The 24906-nt window shown below is 41.4% G+C and overlaps 1 protein-coding gene and 1 long non-coding RNA gene across 9 annotated transcripts in view; one reads left to right on the top strand and one right to left on the bottom strand.

Moving 5' to 3' along the window:
* LOC125751423 (diacylglycerol kinase zeta-like) overlaps window positions 1-21072 on the bottom strand; it is an 89556-nt gene extending 68484 nt beyond the window's left edge. For 3 of the 8 annotated variants that reach the window (XM_049030196.1, XM_049030199.1, XM_049030200.1), the window contains exon 1: window positions 19928-20226. In XM_049030196.1, the coding sequence (XP_048886153.1) occupies window positions 19928-20220 (293 nt within the window). In that variant the 5' untranslated portion in view covers window positions 20221-20226. Of the gene's footprint in view, window positions 1-6188; window positions 6419-6518; window positions 6787-19927; window positions 20247-20971 lie in introns of those variants that run through there. The other 5 variants (XM_049030194.1, XM_049030197.1, XM_049030195.1 and 2 more) reach the window with 5 other exon arrangements.
* Window positions 20112-23235, top strand: LOC125751425 (uncharacterized). Its single transcript, XR_007400613.1, has 3 exons — window positions 20112-20240; window positions 20355-20499; window positions 20720-23235. It is a non-coding gene; the product is annotated as an uncharacterized LOC125751425 (long non-coding RNA).
* Window positions 23236-24906: the final 1671 nt, after the last annotated feature.

The following is a 24906-nucleotide window of genomic DNA, read 5'->3' as shown; positions in this document are numbered from 1 at the left end:
ACAATCATATTGCCCAACCATGTTCAATATATGTATGCAGGACGACTCACTTTTCACTCCATATTTGGGGGGACACAACCGCACAACTGGTGTTTTGATGCTAGACGATAGACTGGAGAAGCCATGACAGATTTCAGCAAAATTAAATCAAAAAACATCTTTTGAAAACTAATGACATAATAATGCACCGTGAGACGTAAATGTATGAATCTTGGTAAACCACAGACAATATAGTTTGAAACCAAACATAATGGAGTTCATTTTGCGCACTAGTTTCTATATAATATAACTGGTAGTAAATGGAGCTTGTACTCTTAGGGACAGATAATTCCTATGATATGAAACAAAAGGGCAAATTCTGTTTCTTTAACTTTTATGTTAATGTTTAACATTTTTCCATCAAGCAGCACTAAAGCATTCAGAAATGCTGTGATTGGTTGTCCAGCTATGGGGCTTTCCAACATGCATCCACCCGCCTTTAAACGAACTTGTTCAACAACTTTTACTATCACCACCCCCCTCCCCCCACATCATGGTCATACTGGCAGTAAGGGACCCCCCTGCCAAGGCCTCTGACACAATACGAACACCGGCTGAAACTAATATGCACCCTTTTCCGTACCATTCCCACGGTCATTAATTTATCGTGCTGCGTTGGCCTGCGATTTCCCAGAATTACTTTTTTATGTAAAGTGCTCATACTATAGCTGAAATCTAAAAGCCTGAGCAGGGACCCGGAAAGACACCCTCTGCTGGTCATTCGGTGAGGTGGGAGGACACTGTAGAGGCAGGAGTGATGGAACGTGAAGCGCCCTAACCGTTTTCCGTGGAACCCGATTTTCCGGAGCTGCACACGAAGCCTCTTTTATTACGCCTGGCTTCCCTTCCCACACACAGCTTACATAAAGGCAACTAGAAGCGTAAACTGCCCCGGCGAGATGTGACAAGATGGGGCAATATCCAGCTGGGGTAGGGGAAAGAGGTATGGATTACTGCTGCAGCGTCCTACATATACTGACTGCAATATATGTATGGTTCTGGGTTCGAGCCTCACCATCTCTATTGTGGTGTACACCCCACAGCATGCCTGGGGGGCAGTGTATACCTGACTAAGATACACCTAGTCAATTATATTGCCCATGCACAGTCCACAGGCACGGTTTCCAGGCTACATGCACATCGCCCGCAACCAACCCCCCCCCCCCATGAGGAAATTTACGTCACTTCCCCCCTTGTGCAACTGAAAGCGCAAACGGAAAATATGAACTAGGATGCTAAGCCAATAATTAGAAATCCCAGGGTTGGCCAATTAGAAATCCCAGGGTTGGCCAATTAGAAATCCCACGGTTGGCCAAGTGATCTCTCTGTTGGGACCCTTGGGCAAATCCCAGTTGCTACAGACACCAGCTGACCCTGCTTTCGTGTGCATACATCACTTTGGATAATAATGTCCACTAAATAAATGAAGATGTCTATAGGCCTGTATTATACTGTCCTAGCATGGCTGTCTCACCTAGGAATGTATTTAATTTCATTGCATTCTTTTTTCAGTCTTGCAAGTTACTGAGCCTATTTACAGAAGTACACATGGACAGCACTCTCTTTTACAAGTCAATGGACCTATTTGTCCTAATAACTACTCAGCTAGGTGACTTGAACAAATGGTTGCTACTATTTAAAAGTGAAGTCACAAAAGCATGATATGAAACATTCGGCCCTTGACGATTTAAGGGGGCCATTGAAACCAAGGATGCCTGCTGCTGATACTATAGCAGGTGTTACTGGAAACTGAAGCAGCACTGAGATCTGGTTTCTAGGAAAAGGAAGCTTGCCCCTCCCATTATGGCTATTCACCTTTGGCAATTGATGCGTCACAATTCTCTCTTTGTGCTTTTCTTGAGTGACAGGCCTTGCAGACTTGCCAGTGTCCTTATAAACCACCCGGTTGGGAAACCTCTCGTTCCATTATAGGACATTGCAATGCCTGCCCAGAAAAGGAAAGTCTGCTATACCAAGGCAAGTGGAGTGTAACTGAAGGTTAAGGGGGTGGAACGTGCTGCTTTGCAACAGCAGTCTGTACCTGAATGATATCATAAAGTTTAGGGAGGGTCAGGGACTGAAAAGGATTTGCGTTTGAGGCAAGGGCAGAGTCTGTCTTAGAAAAAATATTATATTACACCTCTATATTTGAACTTGAGGCTGCTCTATGCAACACAAGCATGACTGAATGGGTATTCCACTGGGGAATTCCCTTAAAGGTCGAAAAACATTCCTCATTCCTCTCATTCATGCTTTCGATTCCTAAAAGCGGCATCACTTGAGTTCCAAATAAGCCGCTGATAAGTTTAGATCATGGTCTATTTTTTACAGGCGCAAGACAATTAAAGCCACAGAACACAAGGCTTCTCACTGTACCGTGTCCCTTTCAAAATCTAGTCGGTCATCTCAAGTCACAGGCTTCCATCATTATATGATCTCTTACATTTATTTATAAGCTATGCTCAACTGAAAAGACGAGCAAAGTGATTTCACCACTGGGCCCCTGAGCACGGCCATTAAACAATAATCACTGCAGGGATTGTCTGAAAAGGCATCATTTTCCCGTTTAGCTTAGAACACAAATATCTCGGTGCTTACCATTTTATTTACGGTGTCTTTGGCTTACACTTTGCGTTCCGGGTTCACCAATATGGGTATAATGGCAGACTTATACAGCTGCATGCACGCAGTGCACAATGCAAATCGTTTAAGACAAAAAATGCGTAGACCAGCATTTCATTTGCATACTTCTGAGAGTGTTTGGGGCTGCCTGAGTGACTTCACAGAATACTTCCACTCTGAAGAGCAGTGTAGTTGTAGTTCTGATTTTCCAGTTAGGCAGGAAATTACATCACAACTAATACAAAATGCAGAATTATAGTTCGCCCACAAACCACTTTCTTCTTCCTGCTAATCTTCTATTTGCTGAACTTTCTTTTTTTCACCTCCATTCTGAGTCAAAGTTGTTATTTCCCCCCATATAGACCCAATTGAATATCATGTAATTGCAATATCGTGCATAAATGCCTGAAGAGATATTTGCTTTCAGGCTTAGCATATACGTATAACAGTTCTTACATTTTAATTTATTTAGCATTTAAAATTATTTTATTTAGCAGTTGCTTTTGTCCAAAGTGACAGACACCTGAAACAAAAAGTACATTACAACCACGGAAATACTTTGGAGTGACACATACATTGCAGTAATGTTAGTTACGTATTGGTCACATGACCGTTCATCAGTTCATGTACTTCATGCAGTTATTTATATTTATTTATGATTTCTACTTCAGTAGTAACTGAATTACTAAGTTACTCGTGCCCCATCAAGTAAAGTGTTACCAGAAACATTTCGCAGTCACTTTTGTCCAAATATAATGCTCCACAGTGCTTTCTGCACATAAGGATGCACTGCATTGATTTTCAGCCTGTCTGATTCATATTTTGTTGGTGTTTGTGTCACCTTGGAGAAGAGAGTCTGCCAAATATGTTTGTGTACAGCACTGTCTTCTGGAGGAAAGGTGATTCTGATCGTGTGTTGACTCGTAAGTTTTAAAATCGGGTTGATGTGTGTCCCTATTGTCACCCATTAGGCCTACCGCATAATGATTTTCTACACTTTTACAATAGTTTACAGTATAAAGTTTAAGTCGGATTTATTTATTGAATTTGACCCGTAATTATTATTTTCCTATTGCTTTTGCCGTTTGGGACTTCATATTATAATCCCCATGCTTTGGCTAGCATGCGATGATCCAAAACTGTAATTATGTTTTGAACGTACAGTAAACAACACTGATCTTTTTGGCACAGCAGAGAAACACAAATAACAGAACACTATGTATCTGACATGCATATAAGGTCATATAAACAGGAAATGCATCCCGGAACGCAAAGTGTAACCCAAAGACACTGTAAATAAAACGATAAACACAGAAATATTCGTGTTCTAAGCTAAACAGGAAAACGGTGCTTAGCGACATTGCAGCTCTGTCTCCACCTTGTGGATAAAATCCTATCGAACGGTTAACTATGATTTATAAAATGAAGCACATAAACTGAAACTGAGTCCAATATTGAAATTCAGTCATTAAAGTTGAACAGCTTATTATAGAAATTAATTCATTAAGATTTAGAATTTTTTCCAGTACTGGACAAAATAACATTTTAGAAAGCATGAGCATTTTTGATCCGATCAGTCGGGGCTATAGCATTGAATATTTTAGCCTCGAATATTTTAGCCTCGGCGCCAATCTTCCTGCCTTCCGCCAAAAATGAAAAAAGTCAAACCCCAGGTACACTCGACTTAGCCGTTGATCTCTTCAGCTAGTAACACCCTAATTAGAAACCACCCTTTTAAATAATATTCCGTCTACGGTAGCTTACAACTGCTCATGCTGGTAAAGGTCATGCGAGGCCCTGAAGTGCATTTCAGGCAGCCTAGGGCAGAGTGAGACACAATGCTGTGAAAAGACGCATTTCATTTCCGCCATTAACTGCATCTTTATCACACTGAATGGCTTCAGATCTGCAGAAAAAATAATGTAACAAAGGGAACATAATTTAAAATTTTTCAGTTATTATTTCATGTATGTAAGGAACACCCAAGTGTACCGTCCCCCCCCCTCCTTGGTTTGTGTCACGCATGTAAAGAAATGCACCCGAAGGCTACTAAGCAACCACTTTAAGTTCCACCTGTATCGATTTAACAGGTGTGGCATTCTTATGTCACGAATCCATGGCATCGGTGTGATTTAAAAAGAAACACTTATGATGGCGTGTGAATTACGTAACTAATACTGCTGCATAACTGAGTAGAAGACACTCATTGACCCAGTTCCCCACATTTAACTGATAATTAGATTCAGCTGATTGGAGGCTGCCAGATTTGACAGCATCCAGGCCTGTTGAATCTGGACATCACTCATACTAAACCTAACCATTAGAGGGAAGTAACTGTGACGGCATTTCTACAATTTGCTATGTTCAAAGAATATCCCAGAAGTGAAGGAAAGAAAAGGTATATGGAATGCATCACTCCCGAAATGGTTAAAAAGCCATTTCCAAGGCTCTGGAAGTGGAAAGCACTGGGAATGGGGAGTCTTCGAAGGGGTCGCTGGGCTGCCAATATTTCTCCAAGTGTGCAGTCACAACTCACCCAGGAGGTCATAAAACATCCCAGAAGGATGGCCACAGAACTGCAGGCTTCTCTAGCCTCAGTTAAGGTCGGGGAAACCACCCCTCTGAGGAGCTGATTTGGTGGAACCGCTGCTAACCTCAAAGAAAACCCCGAGTCCTATTATGCCTGGAATATAACAAGTAAAGCACTTCAAGTTAATAATATTCTGATAGGCGAACATACTGGTGGCAGTGGGATGGTGTAAGGATGGTGTTTTGCTGCCTTGGGACCGGGATGACTTGCCAATACTGAAGGAACCATGAATATCGGCCGTAGGGGAAATGACTGGTAATCTCTCTGTATGCTAAAGCTAAAGCGTAACTGACTTATTCAGCAGGAAAGCGAACACAAGTGCACATTTGAATGGCCAAAAATAAAAATTTTCTACTTTTGATTTGAAGCTCAAATGAGCAACTCATTCCAATAAGCTACCAATGCGTAGGAATAAAATCCTTTTTTCAAACAGCTGGCTAAAATTCCTCTATTATGAAAGAATGAATGTAGCAAAGGTTTCACTGCAGTTTTTTGCTGCCATGGGGGGGTCATAAACTAAACTTTTCCACATGATGCGGGTGAAACAAATATTGGATAATTCTATTAATTAGATAAAGGATTTTTTTCCCCTAAGTGTCACATTTACTCAGGTTCCTATTGTCTAAAATGTTTTATCTAAGAATGTGACAAACATGTAATAGAGGAAATCAGTAAGAGGGCAAATACTTTTCCACAGCACTGCCATTTGGTGACAGCTCCTAAAATAGGTTTAAAAATATAAATAAATAAAAATCTCCACCCAGTTTAGTAAACTTTACACAACGCTATCAGTTTACAAAAAAAAAAAAATTAAAAACTAATTTCAAATAGTTGACAAGCACACTTTAAAAACCAAAATGAAGCCACTGGTCATTGGAGTAAATAGTGTCCAGATCACCATTTACTAAGCAGGGAAGCTCGTTAGCAGCGTGCTCACCTACCTGCATGGACTGCAGGCCGGCGGGGTGGGGGGGACATCCCACGTCTGTCGGTGGCCCCACATCCTCACCGAGTTCCACCCGACTCCTCAACTGATCAGCATATTGGCCACGTTCATTCTCCCCGACAAGACAGCTCCAAGGGTACAGGAAGCAGCAGTGAGCAGTTAGAGTAATGACTGCTCTACCACCAGACCGCTGCGCTAACTTTCCTTTCAGTTCCTGTTTTAAGACTTCCTCCGCAGACTACAGTCAGTTAGGAAACCAAAACTCTTCACACAAGAAAGCAAAAAAAAACACAAACACAAAGAACGAGCACATCCTCCTACCAGTGCTGCAGTTTTGTGTTTTAATTCAGAAGAAGTACTCTGATGTCTCCAGGAAATGTGCCAAGTGCAGGATCTTCATCTTAACATGAGGGATCGTTACTTCCTGCTTCCTACACATTCAAGACCTGATCGATGCACAATATAGAGCCAAGTCACACTAAGAAACCGTCAATAGCAGGGTGGTAACCGATGGACAGCCTCGGGACAGTTCTGTCGTGTGTTTCTAACCTGTCACGCTATTGCTCAAGGAGTCCAGCAAAGGCCAGACAAATCAGGCGCCTGCAACTGCAACGTTTGGTGCGCTAATGCCACAAAACACAAGTGTGATTATCTCAACTGCACATATCTGCAAAATGTCTGCATCTGCCTTACGGACATCAGTGTCTGAGCAGAGCAGACTTCAGAATGTAGAACTAAATACAACCGTGCAAAATCCTCACGCTTTTTGCTGAAAAACCACAATGCAAACTCACAAAATGCAAACTTCTTCTTGAACCGAGTAGCACGCAGTTCTAATGTCCATGTAAGAATGATTAAATAATGCTCTGCAGCCATATCAGCATGCAGCTACCCAGGCCCTGCAAACCCAGCTGTGTGACAGACATTTTCCATCAAACTGTCTGCCCATAATCTGACCAAGTTCCTTTCTAACGTTGATAGTTGGCCAGTTATTGTGGTGTGACATTTAACTGCATGCAATTTAAAGGCCTTCTGATGTAGTTTGACTGTTCCCATAGCTTTCCTTCTTCATTTAAAACACTCATATCTGCAAAATGAACAATAAACACATGACATCTTCAGAAGTACAGAGAGTTTCATGGTCACCTTAAATCCTACACACTAGCATTGGTTTAGTACATTTCCCACTGTTGATCAAACTCTTCCATAACTAACATTATTGAAATTCCTGCCATCCTAATTGACTCTCTGCTACAGTAGCTTCACTGGTTTAAACAATAAGGGGCAAATCCCAAGTCAGATGCTTGTAGCAATGGACATAAGCATACGCACAAAGCTAGGGGGCAGTGGGTGGCTCAGCAGGTTAGAATGCTGCGCCTATGATCGGCTGGTCATGGGTTCAAATCTCAGAGTCAGAAGAGCGATTACACCATAGGACCCCTGAGCAAGGCTAAACCTAGTTACTCCAGGGACTGTCTAAATTGTAAGTCACTTTGCATGATCAAATAAATTAAATGTAATTGAAGCTAGGCAGTGGATACCTTTCTTTAACGTATTAGTTCATTAATGTTCATTAATGAATATCTGCTTTTATTTTAACCAATATGAAAACACAAGGAGAAACACAATGACTCTGTGGGTAGCACAGTTACCTCACACTTTCAAGGTTGCGGGTTAGAATCCCACAACCGCTGGGTGTGTGTGGAGTTGGCATAGTCTCCTACGAGACCGGATTGAGAAACGCTGGGTTAACCAATGTCTCAATCACCCATGCCGTATGCCAGTATGAGCACCGTGATAGATTGGCATCCAGAGGTGGAAATTTCAGGTCCAGAAAGTACAAAATCCAGACCAAGGTTTTGTTTCAACCAACCAGCTGCCTGTGCAGATCAATAGAACAGGAGTTGCTTCATCATGACATTGACAAAAATGCACTTTGCTAATATATATACAGTCAGGTCCATAAATATTGGGACATCGACACAATTCTAATCTTTTTGGCTCTATACACCACCTCAATGGATTTGAAATGGAATGAACAAGATGTGCTTTAACTGCAGACTTTCAGCTTTAATTTGAGGGTATTTACATACAAATCAGGTGAACGGTGTAGGAATTACAGCAGTTTGTATATCTGCCACCCACTTTTTAAGGGACCAAAAGTAATGGGACAAATTAACAATCATAAATCAAACTTTCACTTTTTAATACTTGGTTGCAAATCCTTTGCAGTCAATTACAGCCTGAAGTCCGGAATGCACAGGCATCATCAAACCCTGGGTTAGATCCCTAGTGATGCTCTGCCAGGCCTCTACTGCAACTGTCTTCTGTTCCTGCTTGTTCTTGGGGCATTTCCCCTTCAGTTTTGTCTTTAGCAAGTGAAATACACGCTCAATCGGATTCAGGTCAGGTGATTGACTTGGCCATTGCATAACATTCTACTTCTTTGCCTTAAAAAACTCTTTGGTTGCTTTCCCAGTATGCTTCAGGTCATTGTCCACCTGCACTATGAAGCACCGTCCAATGAGTTCTGAAGCATTTGGCTGAATATGAGCAGATAATATTGCCCGAAACTTCAGAATTCATCCTGCTGCTTTTGTCAGCAGGCACATCATCAATAAATACAAGGGAACCAGTTCCAGTGGCAGCCATACATGCCCACGCCATGAAACTACCACCACCATACTTCAGTGATGATGTGGTATGTTTTGGATCATGAGCAGTTCCTTTCCTTCTCCATACTCTTCTCTTCCTATCACTCTGGTACAAGTTGATCTTTGTCTCATCTGTCCATAGGATGTTGTTCCAGAACTGTAAAGGCTTTTTTAGATGTTGTTTGGCAAACTCTAATCTGGCCTTCCTGTTTTTGAGGCTCACCAATGGTTTACATCTTTAGTTGAACCCTCTGTATTCACTCTGGTGAAGTCTTCTCTTGATTGTTGACTTTGACACACATACACCTACTTCCTGGAGAGTGTTCTTGATCTGGCCAACTGTTCTGAAGGGGTTTTTCTTCACCAGGGAAAGATTTCTTCGGTCATCCACCACAGTTGTTTTCCGTGGTCTTGCAACTCTTTTGGTATTGCTGAGCTCACCGGTGCGATCTTTCTTTTTAAGAATGTTCCAAACAGTTGATTTCGCCACACCTAATGTATTTGGTATCTCTCTGATGGGTTTGTTTTTATTTTTCAGCCTAATGACGGCTTGCTTCACTGATAGTGATAGGTCTTTGCATCTCATATTGAGAGTTGACAGCAACGGATTCCAAATGCAAATAGCACACTTGAAATGAACTCTAGACCTTTTATCTGCTCCTCGTAAATTAGATAATGAGGGAATGACACACACTTGGCCATGGAACAGCTGAGCAGCCAATTGTCCCATTACTTTTGGTCCCGTAAAAAGTGGGTGGCAGATATACAAACTGCTGTAATTCCTACACCGTTCACCTGATTTGTACGTAAGTACCCTCAAATTAAAGCTTAAAGTCTGCAGTTAAAGCACATCTTGTTCATTTCATTTCAAATCCATTGTGGTGGTGTATAGAGCCAAAAAGATTAGAATTGTGTCGATGTCCCAATATTTATGGACCTGACTGTATATACACACAACAGGATACTCCCCAAAGCGGGTCACTGTCCACAGGTATCTATGGATGTTTAATACGTGGTCAGATGAAGCTCACAGCTGCTTTTCCATCATACATTTTCTATCATCTTTCCATTATCATACAGCCACAAACTTTAAATGTGGAATGGCTGAGCCTATAGCCTAAGGCTAGCTCTGGTCTGTGCTCCTCTGATTGGCTGATGACTAACAGTAATGATCATTTGCATTATTATCTCAATGACATTAGGATGCATTTAGGACACCGACATAAAAACCAAAATGCAAATAAAGATTCAACCACTGATCTCTATACTTACTACATATGTTTTGAGTCATATTGCAAATGAGTTTAGTTATACATAGTAGTTTAGAGAAAAGAATATATATCTTCTCTCCAGATTTTATATTGTAGTTTGACATCTATTCTATCTTTTTCATTTTTTTTGTTTAACTTTTGTTTGTGATAGATGAGTTTTTCATCTTGTTATATAGTGTTCAATGGTGTCTCTCTCCATCCTTGCAGTTGTAGCAGAAGCAATTTCCCTCCAGGACTTTTTCCTGTCAATATTTCTTAAACTTTGACATTGCGAGGGCATTGTCAAGTCCTTATTTGTCGAAAATGACAAATGAATGCATGAATTTCTGTCATCGGCCTTCTGACAGTGGCCAAATATATTCAGTTATCAGCCGCTATTAAGTGGCCGCCGGCATATCAAACGTTTTTGTACATTCGCAAATCAGTCAAGACGTCTTATTTGAAATCTGAGGAAAACATTTAAATGCCAGTCTGGATGTTTCATTCACAGTTTTTTTGTGCGTATATATCATACTGTCTAGGATCTGGATTTTCAGTATTATTACTAACCTCAATGGCAATAACTTTTTATATTAAATGTAGAGGAACATGTAGCATGAAGTTAACATTAAATGAAATGCCTGAATTTTAGTTAGAAGTTAGAAAGTTCGAAGCCCAAAGCAGAGGGGGCACCCCAGCCTTTGAAACAATGTGGGAAACTGATAGTGAACAGACCTCTAATCCTCCCCAGTTAATAATTTATAGGCTGGTTTTAAAGGATTATTTCTGCATGAGAACTCAAAGCCCTTCATAGTTTCTCAGACTTGGATTAAGCCTAGTCTTGCACTACACTCAGTGGTTGTTCTGTTTTTATTTTGGTCTCGTTATTAGGCCTTATACTCAATACCCTTGAGCCCCTCAACTTCTCTTCTCTTCTCTTTTTTCTTGTTTCTCAACTTCCTCATGAAGGAATGACTTCACGCAGTGTGGTTGCCTCTAGTCGGTGTCCCAAAGGCAATATGACCACTGTGTAGATCAGAGGCAGAAGGGGTCCTGCACACATTCCCCCATGAATGGTCTTTCTGTGGACTTCGCTCGCAGTGCGTCCTTAATGCGGAGGGGAATCCCTTAATCCTGGATGGGATGCCCAGTCCATTACATTAGTGTACACAATCGAACACGGTTGGTAATACTGAACTACATGCAGAGTACCCCTAGGACCCCCACAGAACATAGGGGAGAAGATGCTAACTCCACATGCAGAGGGCAATATTCAAACTCCCAAAGCGGGATGTAGGAAGCAGCAGCAGCACCCACTGAGCCACTGTGTTGCCCATGTGATTTATGGGTTATAGGGACATTCCATTCTAACTCAGCAGCACAATTAAATGCAAGCTGATGCAACAGCAGGTAATCATGAAGAAGAATTACTACTGAAAATTCTCGGTGAGACCTTTGGGAGTTTTTTTTAATGTCTTGAATTGGCACTCCTGTGTTCTTTAATCCAGTATTCAAGCAAGGCCGGACAAAGGAACATATGCGAACTACATTACATGAATCTTATTTTAAATAAACTAGTTTCATAGCTGTTGACTGTAGATTATATTACATGTTCTGGATATAATAAGTTTTGATCATAGGAGTGACCTAACTGAGGTTGTATGCTTGCTGTGACAGTCCCTACATCGAGCTGCTGTCCAGAATAGATGCATGATAGTCTGTTGTGTTTACAGATAAAGCTTGGGTCTTGGGAGGAAGTGTCCGACTTATCTTTCTCACTATGAACTTTGTTGTTGAAAAAAAAATGTGTCCGCAGCTGTGTTAGTGCGTGGGTTGCTGAAGTCCTACACAGGCAGCGCCTGAAGCTACCATTGCTCAGATGCAGAAGACCTTACATGAAGTGGTTTCTGGTTTAAGAGACAAACAAAAAAACATGCACTGTTATTGGACAATATTCATGGTGGTGCTTCAAACGCACGATTAAGCAGCTATGAGGCTCTGACGGGCGAGCACAGCAGCTTGTGGACGTGAATCGATATCCTGTAGCCGGAGGTTTCAAATCAATACGTTCATGGATATGGTAAATACCAAACTGCGACCCACAGTGGTGTTTATCACCATTCAAACTATGCGTCTGCATGGGGGCCTGATGGGACCCCTATTGGCCACAAACAGTCACTACACAAAATACTAATTAATATGTTCAAAGCAGCCAAAGCAGCATGTTGTGTTAACCAGCTATTTAGCCACAATGTTCTGACGCTGCTCACTAGCTATTTCTTAATACATTTGGGTGGGGGGGACTGTTTGAATGGACCTCAAGAAAAAATTCTACTACATTGATAAAGTTTTGATACTGTTTAATCAATGTTGGCTTTTGCAATTATGATTCGCAATAATACTACAATAACACTGATAATTGTTATCATTCACAGTCACTGCGCTACCAAGTATTTCAATAAACACATGCATCTACTTTACCATAACTGAAAGATAAAAAATACACAAAGGAAATGTGATCGTCACACCGATTTCAGATCTACGCTTGTAATTAAACATAAAGGAAATCCAGTATTTCAAGCTCTCTTTCAAATACAGTCATGGTACAAAGGGACAATATTTATTACGGACTTTAAATTACTTGAAAATATCTTGCTTAAAACACATTTTGAGTCTCACTTTGCATTTAATTCTGAGTCCAGCAGAAGGTGTGAATAGACTGATTCTATCCTGCTCAAATGTTCCATCCAGATCATCAAAAAACCCAAAACACTAGTCAGCTATCAGAGATACAACTATGATCTGGAGAGATCAGGTTACAAAAAAAAAATCAAATTAAATTGCATTCATTCGTAACGTAAAGACGCCACTCTCTACAGCATCTGGCATGGAAGCATGGATCCCATGGTTATGCCATTTCTGTAAAAGTTTTCGAAAGACATCATTTATCACACAAAAGCCCTCAGAATTTCAGTTTAAAATAACCTTCATTCTGCATTAATCTGCAACATTAATTGCACGTGCATCATCTGTCCTGCTCTTTCTGCATGTATAAAACCGACAGTTTGATTATATGTGTTGTAAAACAGCTCAGTCACAGTCAAGAAGAGCACATGGGCCCTTAATCCACTCAAGCAGGTTCTCAGTAAGACAGTCAACCTGTACCACTGGGCCTGAAAAAGTTCAAAAATACCTTAATTATGGGGGGGGGGGGGGGACTAAAATCACCCAGCGCAGTAAAATTATATATAAGAAACTGTGGCTGAGTAGCAAGAGTGTATGATGTCAAAAGTCTAAAGTGAACCAAGACAGGATGTGCAGTAATTAGGCAGTGCACACAGTGGCTGCCCTAATCAGCCGAGACCTCATGTTCCATGTCATATGGGAGACAGAGCAGCGGAGGTCACGCTGCCAGGCATAACAGCAGTTACTATTGCTGGTTTAATTAAACAGCCTTCTCTGCACTTCTTGTAATGTGGGGAGGTTTTAATTAATTGTGCTGCCTTAGAGATTCAGTACATGCATGACCCATCCCCCTGATTTGTCAGGTGTATCACTGCGACGTCTTAAGCCATCACGCATGGGGAGGCGAATGAGAGAATTCCCTCAAGGCTTTACAGACATACACATATATATATATATATATATATATATATATATATACACACATATATATATATATATATATATATATATATACACACACACACACACACACACACACACACACACACACACACAGTCTCTCCCCAGGTTTCGATGGGGTTCCTTTCCGATGTACCTAGCGTAAACTGAAAATACATTATAATACAGTACACATGATCTAACAGACATCATAGCCTAACCTAGCCTACCTTGAAAATATAATTAGAACATCTACAATGACAGCAAAATCATTAGTAAATCATTCATCAGCAAAATCATTAACATTAAGCCTATTTTATAATGAAATGTGGGATATCTCATGTAATTTATTTAGTAGTGTACTGCAAGTGAAAAACCATTTACCCATCTTAAAGTCGAAATGATGGTCATACAGACCACTGCAACCACAATCTGGATTGTGTGTGTGTGTGTGTGTGTGTGTGTGTGTGTGTGTGTGTGTGTGTGTGTGTGTGTGTGTGTGTGTGTGTGTGTGTGTGTGTGTGTGTGTGTGTGTCATATACTGTATAAAGTGGGCGGCCTTGTGGTTAGCACAAAAGTTTCCAGACCCTCCTTTATATGTTCTCCATCTGCTGATGTGGGTTTCCACCAGGTACTCCTGTAAGCCAGAAAGTGGGCTGTCCAGTGTGTGAACCATAGACTGCAGCACTGGCCAGAATGTGCCCTGCACTTCCGGGGATAAAGCTTCAGGCTTAGCATGACATTGAACCTGAAAAAGTGGCTTTGGATCACTGGATTTTATGCATATTTCATTTTTGCAAGGGTGCTTTTTAAGGTAATACTGCACATACAAAATAACTATTTAGGTCTATCATTTTTTCATTGCAGTAGAATACTAAAGTACAGCAACAATTATCACCCCAGATGTAATTACTACAAAGAAAAGCTATTTGTTTATTTAGCAGATATTTTTAAAAAGGGATTTGTTCAGAAGCTATTTTCAGCCTTAAACAGAGAACATAAGAAACTATGGTAACAAAATAATGACAAGTAGGAAGTGACATCATAATATGTCCTATTTGTAAAATCCCCTTTGTTTTGTTCTCCCTTTTTTCTGGGAAAATCTTTGCAATTTAAGTTAAGAAGCATCAAGCACTACTTAGAAAATGATCAAAAACAGTAAAAATAATGAAATGTATTCATGGGGCATGAGATTAAAGGCACCAGCCCCTGATAAATTATGGATTTCAGTTCTTTGTTCCAGCTCTTATGATCTTAATATGATCTGAAGATCAAAGAGTTCTTAATCCAGTCCATGGGATCATTTATGTCTGCTTTCATGTCATTACCTCCAGGATGTGTCCTCTGCTGGCAGGAGCTGGCTACAGGGAGCGCACTTTTGAGCTGCACAGGCCAGCAGCCTGATCATTTATTGCTATTGTATCAAACCCGCTAAACCCATTAGGTCAGAAAAAGTTTAATTCTCTCTCACCGCTACCCTGGGGTCAAATTGACCCCAAAGGCTCAGATCAGGTGATTTCTCATAGTAATATAATTATTGTAGGAGTGTGTTTGAGTTATTTAGGAAAACTTTTTCAATTACATATTCCAAAACTATTTTGTACAACAGTGATCAGCAAAACTAACGGGAAGAACGACAGATCGTGGATAATCAACTACACGATGTGGTGAAGGTAATAAATGGTTAATAAAGAGCATATAGGAGACGATGACCAAGCAGAGGCGTGAGATGATCAGAGCCACGGCTGGCAACCTGAGCAGACAGAGAAACCCCATGATCCCGGGTGATATGCAGATATGGAAATATCCAGCGGGAAATTTCCCTCATTTTATAAAAGGTGCTGCCATCTGTATTAGACAGACTAGCTGCTGAAGAGAAGAGGTCAGAGCACAGGAGTTTAAATTCCCAGGAAGCTAAAACGCAGGCACATTTATAGCACAGTAGCTAATAAATCATATTACTGAAACTAGTTGATAATGCATGTCATTAAAAACACAATTAAAAACAGAAGAACGTATGGACCACTATAAGACAGCATATAAGCACAGCCATGTGGGTGAGGCCGCGTCTGACTCCTAACCAATGACAGGAGTGCGTCCTTCCATACTTCCTGGCAGCAGAGTGGTCAGGCCACCAAGAGGCAGCCCTGAGGCTATGAATAGATCATTTCCTGGCAGGAACGGTGGCTTCCGCATATGGATCCTGACACGCTTCACTCACTTCCTTTTCATTTTTCTCCCTCTCCTTTCTACATGATTAACACTAGGCCACTTTTACAGTGTTTGGCTTCAAGTTGATCTACAGCCTTGGTTAAAATTCATTGCTGACGCACCGTTTAATCTCAAGTCTGCCTCAAATTCACCACACATCATACCGAACCTAAGCCCAATAATTAATAACCAACACATTTGTTATTGGGTTGACAATATGTAAATAAGTGAATAATACAAGACTGAAACACCAAGCATTTGCCAAAATCATGAGATTGTAAGTAATTTCAGTAATAAAAATTACACAAACCAATTCTCAATGCCATGAAAATACAGTGGAAAAGAAACTATGATTATTATTTATTCATGAGAGTATTATGGTTATGTGGCATGGCACAGGCAGGAAAAGAAGGTGACGATCCACTTGTGGCTCACGAGACAACAGAGGGTTTATTAAGGAACTGAACACTGGAAAAAACTAAAAAGATCACGAGGGATCAAAAAACTAACATGGAAAAACAAGAAGAACTAACTACACAAATCATAAAGTAACAAGGGAGCCACAAAATGAACAGCACAACACAGAGTAACCTTCACAAAACCATGTATATATACATATAGTACAACAACGGACTGGAAAACAGAGCAGTACACATAGAAAACTGGGGCAAACAAGGACAAGGTGTAAGACAATCAATTAACCAATCAGAAGAGGGCGCAGGACAACAAGCAACAGAACAATCAACAAGCACTGGCACAAGAAAATGGGAATCAGGTGGAACTAATAATTTACAAGCACAGAACCAAGGGGACTTGAATGCCAGAAACTAAGAAACATTAACTACATGCTGGGAATTAATCACTAGGAATAGAAGGCAAGGATAATTAAACAGAACCAGAACAGCACACAAGCAGGAATAACCTAGGACAAGAAAACTAGTATAGAAAATAAAACCCTGGGAAACGAAGCTGCAAGTAGTACAAATGAATACATGCCGTGGGCCAGCCTCAAACCCGTAACCAGCAAGATTCAGTCTCCGAGCCACACATTCAGCCCATTGAGCTATGTGGCAATCAAGAAAACAGGAGAAACACACAAGGGTGTGACAAGACATGGCGGCCAGCGCCACCTGTTGGCCAAACGGGGACGAGACACGGAGGACAGGAGTAGACAGGCGCTGACCCTGAAATGACAGCAGCCGCAACTCAAGCAGAAATTCACCTGGAATGAGTCATCTTTATTTTGTGAGGGAAATCACGTTTGCATTTGCTACGGGTGGCAAAGAAGTTAAACAGGTACTGTGACAATTTTATTTTTAAATCATCAGTCCTTATTCCGCCTGGCCAAATGTCTGTGATGTAATGGCTTTGATGTAATCGCTTTTTAAGCCGTATTGTAAGTAAGGATAAAGGTTGACTTTATGCCCTTTCAGGCACCTCTACCATGGTACTCGCAGCTGGGCACCCGCCCACTGTTGTTCAGCGCGTAGCCGTCTTGCACACAGACTGTGTTCCGGAACATGGCCAGGTATTCAGAGACTGGCCCTCATAGCAGCGCACTTGTGACACTTACATTGCATATGAATGAGGCACTCACCTACGGGCTCCTTCCCTGCCTGAGGATAAGGTCATGCTGTTCAAGACATCTCAATACACTGCCATGCTTGACTATACTGCATTCATTCTGAAGGAGTTACGGACAAAAAAAATGCTGTATATCCTCTGGGTTTTTTTTTTTTTTTTAAATATTATTCAAAAGAGCAACATAACCTCACCAGGAGTGCTACAAAGGGAAGGATGTTAGGGCGATTCCAAGGGCCCCTCATTGACAGGGGCCTTAAAAAAATATTGGAACATAACTGGATTAGTCTGGGTTTGGGGCCCAATATGATACAAAATCTCTAGTGGTGCCCCTGATTCTCAATCCAGAATATAATTTGATACCATGTACCAGATAGATGAAAAGTAGCTTTTATAATGAACAACATGCATTTCTAATAAACTCCTGTAATTAAAATGTCAGTCCCAGATAGGGAGAAAGAGCAGAGTCACTAAACACTCTCACATACTCGCACTGGCTCACTCGTCACGCACTGAGCATGCGGTGAACTTTGGAGACCACAGAGCTCCACGCTGGCATGTCGCAGCTGCTGCCTGGCCTTCTAAGGACTGCATCCCACACGGCAGAAAAGAATTTCAATACAAAATTATCATTTCAAAATCAATAACATCATGCCACATATCAATCAATCCAGTTATCAAAGGCAAACATTCTACAAAAGAAGGCATTTATTAAAGGATCTTATTTGTAATAAATTGTAGGATCGGTAGTTTTTAAATTATGATAGCGGTTGCCTAATGGTTAATGGTTGTAATCAGAAGATTGTTGGTTCAAATCCCTGACCCGCAAACTACCATTGAGGGACCCTGAGCAAGGTACTACCTCCAAGTACTGCTATCTGGGCTCTGAATTAGCTGCCCCCACTATATCACAATGCCACATATGGGTTAAATGCAGAAGATACCACAGCACATAACAATGAAATGTATGTCATCAATGACAACTGACCACTTTCACTTAATGGGGGGGGGGGGGGGGGGCACTGAATTCCTGTAAATATCTTCTCTTTTACTTTGCTTCTTGTTCAGTAGTTTAGAACTCAGATCTATAGCATCATAGTGGGTTTGCCTTTGTTGTGCGGCATGTTAAAATCTGTTCCGGAGGTGGACCTGCCAAGGCCACAAAGCGCTACTCGCTAAGCGCCTCTTCAGCTCCCTTCCAGCGTTATGCAAACTCCACATTCCCGCTGCCCCTCTCATCCCATTACATAAGCATCCTACAGCGCACACCAGCCCGCATCCCTGCCCACTGCGTGCCGAGCGCCACACATTCCTTACATAATCCGAGTGAAGGGTTAGGGTTAAGTAACCAGCCTGTATGTACAAAACCAACAGGTGAAGTTGAGAATAGCAGCAGAGAGAAATCTAGGCCACAGCCATCCATGTTCACCACAATCAAAAATCGCAGTGGAGTAATTTCGCTCATTATATCCTGGGTTCCCACAGGACCACAAGCAGTGACTTTGACCTTGTATGTCTGCAGTACAAAAACAAAATTCAGAAGCGCGAGTTAAACTCTCATTAAAGAACCGGTTCAAAAAGAAATGCTTGGATGCTCCAACGCATCTAGCGGTAATGTTCTTGTTGACGACCGTCCTTGTGAAACTCAAAATCTAATTAGACAAACGTACAGGAAATGCCAAATAAGGTTTCATTTGATTTCATGGAGGCCTTTCAATTAACAATCTGTTGGTTTCAGAAGTAGTGACAGCTATACTACTAATTAAAAGAGCGACTAGTATTTCTAACCAATATAAAAATATAACCCTTTTTTGACAGGCCGTGCACTGACTGTTTGTTTATATATATATTTGCTTTACTGCATTCAACAGAAATTCTGTATTGGGAATCTTTACCTTGGAATATCACCCTAATCCCTAAATATAAAAGCCACTCTAGATGCAGGTGCCCTGAACAATAAGGCTTATCGTCTGCATAAACATCCCGCTTGTCAATTATTTATGAGGACTGCTTAGAGTGGAAGCCAAATTAAGCTAACAGGTAGATAAGTAGCTTGTGAGCATAGATGCCACATATCACGTTAAGCTTTGTCACAAACAAAAGCAGTGGATATAACTGCAATCCCTTAATCAGTGCTGGCTTAACGAAGAAACAATCGATTAAAGTGTATGCAGAATGGCTTAAAAGAAAAAGGACAAAAGTATTAAATATAAATATGAACTTTGGTCAAAATTAATATGTGCAGTTACAGTATAGAGTATCTGTACATATTTTTAATACCTTGGGTGTCGTTGTTACCATTTTAATTAGTAGTACTTTCGGGGCAATCAACAGAAAACGGGCCAATTAATTTTAACCTTGTTCTTGGGAGAGATGAGTGCCCACACATTACGAGCGAATCGTGCCTTACCTGTAAGACACCTGTTTCCTAAGGTTCAGATGCATAAACTCGCTCTCCATCTGCATGTCCTCCTCCCTCGTCATAATCGGCTCTTCGGATCGGCTCTCAGCTTCAGCTAACCGATCTCCGTCGCTCTCGTCCAGGCTGTAACATTGCCCATCCTCGCCTTCGGGAACGGTCGCCTCGGCGTCGTCGGCTAGACCTCCTAAGGTCGGCGGCTTCATTGCCATAGTCGGGGTGCCGTTCGAGCCGCGGCCAGATCGGGCTGAGCTGCCCCCGGTGCACGTCGCCGCATCAGCCATCGACCGCTGAAAGGAAGCAGGTGTCAGTAAATATATACGCAGCTGGAAGCAAGCTTTGTAGCTGCAGTAATCCTGTGTGTGTACAGTAAGTTATGTTGTTACTAGATCATTTGTTGTGTGTCCTTCATACTAAGGCGCAGCGCTGGCGTTCGGGATCGCAGAAGCGCAAACCGGCAGGAGCCGCAGCGGGATCCGACTGTTACCGTCAGCAGGAAACTATTGCGAATCCAGCAGGACAAGCTGCCTGTCCGGCGTTTGGTCCTCGTCTGCTCATTTAGCGTAAGTAACTCATTTAGAAGTGATATATTCCCTGTGCTGGAAGCGCCTACTTGATTTCTAAACGATATCCGTAATTAACTAGTAAATCACGGGTAAAACACCATTTATATGCTCCGCTGAATGGTTGTCAAATAAATTAGGAAAAAAGCGCCTGGAATCGACTGAATATAATTCATTTTCATCTGCAAAACTTGATACCAAACTATGTTTTTATTAACAGGGGTTTCCTGAGACGTACCTGTGCAAGTCCCCTTTTAAGCATTAATTTATTTACTGTGATCTGACTGTTTTCATAACACACTTGTTTGGATGCATGTCAGAATGTTGCGGTGTGTCATTTAGTGTACATTGAGCTACAAGTACGTTTTTTTTGCTGAAATCCTAAGCCGCCTGTGTGAATGTATCGATTAAAAGTCAGTTGTCTTTATGTGTATCAACAATTTTCTGAATTTTCCCCCAGTCTTCCCATTACCTCGTATGCTGGCAGCCTCCGAAGCTAAATCCAAACACGTCCCATATGTAGCCTATACGAAGGCTCACCCTTTACCGTGGAAAACGTCCCACTGAATGGCGCCTTAAAACGGGGTTGATTCACACCTAGGTGTCAGATTACATCTGCTCTACAACGTGATGTTTGAGGAAATGTCGGGAATGCGGACGTATTGCATTAGGCAGTGATTGGTTTGCCTCTATCACTGCCATGCATTCAATGATTCGAGATGGTCAATTCTACTAGACAATCAAGAAGTATAGCATTTTTCTGATTTTGAAGAGACCCTTTAATGGATTTCTCTAGTTAATTTGCAGTTATTTAATTATTTTCATTTAGTTCACTCATTTATAGCTTTCATATTTCGTTCTGTCCTTGCTTCTTGTTTCCTCACATCATATTCTTTACGTATCTCATCCAACTCGTTCACACCAAGGCCATCTGACTGCCTGGCTCCTGGAGTCTGTAAGAAGAGCATAGATAAACTGTCTGCTTCCCTCAGTGGGGGCAGGCGGACAGTGGGCCGGCCATGTGCAAACATCTTTCTGTAATATTTTCGTCCTGTCTCAATAAATTGCTTAAGCTTAAGGAAACTGCCTCATCTGTCAAATCTGAAAGAACGGTCAAACATTCAAAGATAAATTTGGTTAACAATATCTGATCTTTCGCCCAATACAGAGTTAAAGTCAAAGGTTTACACAGGCCTAGGCCTATACAGAGGCTAAAAAAATTTTCAGACTAATATTTTTACAACTCCACACTAGGTCTGAGAAATATGGAAAATTGCTTTATCGTGATCATTTATTTTCTTTTTTGTATTAGTTGACATCGATAATCATCTAAATAACATCAGTGCCTGACGTCACAAATGCTCTTCTGGATGAATGGGCAGAATTCCCACAGATACACGTCAAAAACATGCGGGAAGGCTTTCCAGAGGAGTGACAACTGTTATAGTTGCGAAGGGGGGGAACAACTCCATATTAATGCCTATGGATTTAGAATGGGATGTAATAAAAGTTCCTGTAGGTGTAATGGCCAGGTGTGGCAATACTTTTGTCCATATGATGTGTATATATAATCCAAGTCGTTATTTTTTTTACTTTAAGACTCTGTTTTTGCTTACAACTGAAAAATAAAAAATGCAATGAATGGACTGCAAACTGAAATCTAATTTTAATTAATCGTCACAAAATAAACAAATAAATAAATAAACCTTTTGTCATAAGTTGTAACACTAGAAAACGTGAACAGGATGGTTTTTGTTGAGTTTTCTCCCTTAACTGTCTTGCAGCTTATTCAAGAGAACGGGTTTCACATTGATGGTGGTTGTCACCTATTAGGTTTTTATGATATGTCCCGTATTTCTTCAGCTCGAAAGTGAAATCCCAGTTGCTGGTTTTGTGACTGTAAGCACTTGCATTCTGTATGATCTACTGCAGTGTTTCCCAATCCAGTTCTCCCGGACCCACAGACGGTCCATGTTTTTGCTCCCTGCCAGTTCCCTACTGGAGGGAGCAAAAATGTGGACTGTCTGAGGGTTCGCGAGAACCGGTTCGGGAAACACTGGTCTACTGGATAGCAAAGCTTCAAATCTTGAAATAAATAGCAAAGTTTGCAGTATTTCCGTTTTTGTAAAATTGTAAACTGCAAAAAGTACTGCTACACCACCTACATTTTTCCTTGTTTATCCACAATATCTCCATTTTTGAAAGGTGCAGGGGCTGCTGAGCTGCCACTTTTTTCACCAAAACTTCAAGTTTCCTACGAGGGAGCCCCTATCTATTACACAAATCATTAGCATTTTATGCGTCCAGCTGACTCAACCAACTTTGCAGAATATTTGTTGTACGTAGGCTCAGTTCATAAAAGGCTAACGTGATTGGTTGGAATTGCCTTAATTTCTTTGATGTAATAGGCTGATGTTAAGCAATGCAAAGGTTTACATGCACTTTGTTAGTATTTGGTGACATTGCCTTTTTATTGCTTTAACTTGAATCAAATGCTTAGCGAAGCCTTCTGCAAGCTTCTCAGAATATGTGTGAATGTTTGCCAATTCCTCCTGACAGGATTTGTGTAAGTCCACTTGGGCTGGATGCATCCCTGCTGCAACAAGCCCAGTCCACAAAAAACTGCGTGCTTCCGATCAGGGCTTCATGGTGGGTACTGCAACATTATGCTCTATCTAAGCCGTTTTGTTACAACTTGGCTTCAGTGTCCTGCCGAATAATAAAGTTGCGACCAAATTTTTGGCTGTTGTCTTAAGGTGTTGCTTTAGACAATTTTTAGACAATATTCCATCCTCAGGATGCCATCCAGTGCACCAGTCCTTTTACTGGCAACGCACCCCCAGAGCATGATGCTGCCACCCCCATACTTCACTCTCGGGATGAAGTTCTTTGCGTTAAAAGCCTCGTCCTTCTTCCTCCATAAATAGCCACAATCATTATGGCCAGTCTGTTCAATTTTAGTTTCATCCTACCACTCCTCCCAAACGGTAGCTTCTGGTGATCACCTGGAGATTTTAGTCTGCCCTTCTTATGTCAGTGTAGGAAGGCAGGTTTTCTCCTTGAACGGCTGCCTTTCGGCATTGACTTGGGGATGTAGTTACTTTCGTACCTGACTCTCCAAACTCCTTCACCAATTCCTTTGCTGTCATTCTGTTGGACCAACAAAGCAAAGTATGATCATTTGGGCCGTCATTTGTAATTCATCTAGGCCTTCTTCCTGAATGATGCGGTGACCATGTCTTCCCTTGACAACGATATTTACATATATCTGTTTGTACAGATGCTTGTGGTACCGGCTGTTGTTTGGAAATTGCTGAAATTGGAGGGACCAGACTTGTGGAGGGACTCAATGTTTTTTTCTGAAGTTATAATTGAAAACGGACACCTGGGAGGTATTTTCACTCATTTATGCTCAGGTATCCCCAGCACATCCCACATGAATCCAGCGATTTGCTGTACGTCAAATTTTGGCTTCAACTGCACATAAGAGGTCTTTGATTTTTCACATATCCCGTCTTGCTCTCTGTATGAGACACAAACATATTAAAGGTGAGAGTTAAAGGTCAGCGATATATCTGGTACCCCCGCAGCCTATTTTTTTTTTTGGGGGGGGGGGGGGGGGGTTGAAAGCCCAACAGTCATTTGATTACTCTGCAGGCCACAGCATTCAAAATCACACTTTTCCAAATGTCTTTTCAGATTCTTAACTTCATTTCATTGTTTCATTCATAATGATGTCAAGCAAAAGTAGAAATTGTCATAAGTGTGTGCAAATAAGTAAGATTTTGCAGCCGTACCGTAAATCCACCTATAAAAGGTTCTTGAAAGAACTGGGCCAGAGAAAGTCTTTATCCTTTGAATGTGTGCCAGTGTACATATTTTGGGCTGCAACAGAAGAAGATAATCTTTGGAATGGCGACAGCGACGGGTAGATGCCAGCAGGCTATGCAGAGCAAACCTGTCACCAAGGAATGCAGGATATGATGTCACCGTTCAGGATCTTTGGGCTGGAGTTATTTGTTGCTTTCTTATGTTCGTATGTCCCAATGTTCTCATGTCGATTTGGCCAACCTGAGAACACGGCATCCATGCAGCACATGCTGTAGCAGATACACGCTCATGCAGGAACCTCGTCGTGGGAGTGAAGGACCTGGCTTAGGTCGTGACATTCATTCAGTCAAAAAGGCTGTGTTCACAACAGGAAGAGTGCAGACATCATGCCTCGCATGCAATTTCTATCAATCCAGCCTGTTCAGTATTAAAAGCTTTCAATGCAACATCCCTTCAATAAAATCAAGGTGATTCATGAGTGCAGTCAAGGTAACAGCACAGGAGATTATTCACCTACAGAACAGTACTAGTAATTATAGCTCAGGAACATTTTTAAATCTGTCAGAAGTAAACGCC

The sequence above is a fragment of the Brienomyrus brachyistius genome, chromosome 11 (genome assembly GCF_023856365.1).
Source record: "Brienomyrus brachyistius isolate T26 chromosome 11, BBRACH_0.4, whole genome shotgun sequence".
NCBI lineage: Eukaryota > Metazoa > Chordata > Actinopteri > Osteoglossiformes > Mormyridae > Brienomyrus > Brienomyrus brachyistius.
Note: the sequence above shows the minus strand (reverse complement) of the source record. Positions and strands in the feature narration are given on the sequence as shown.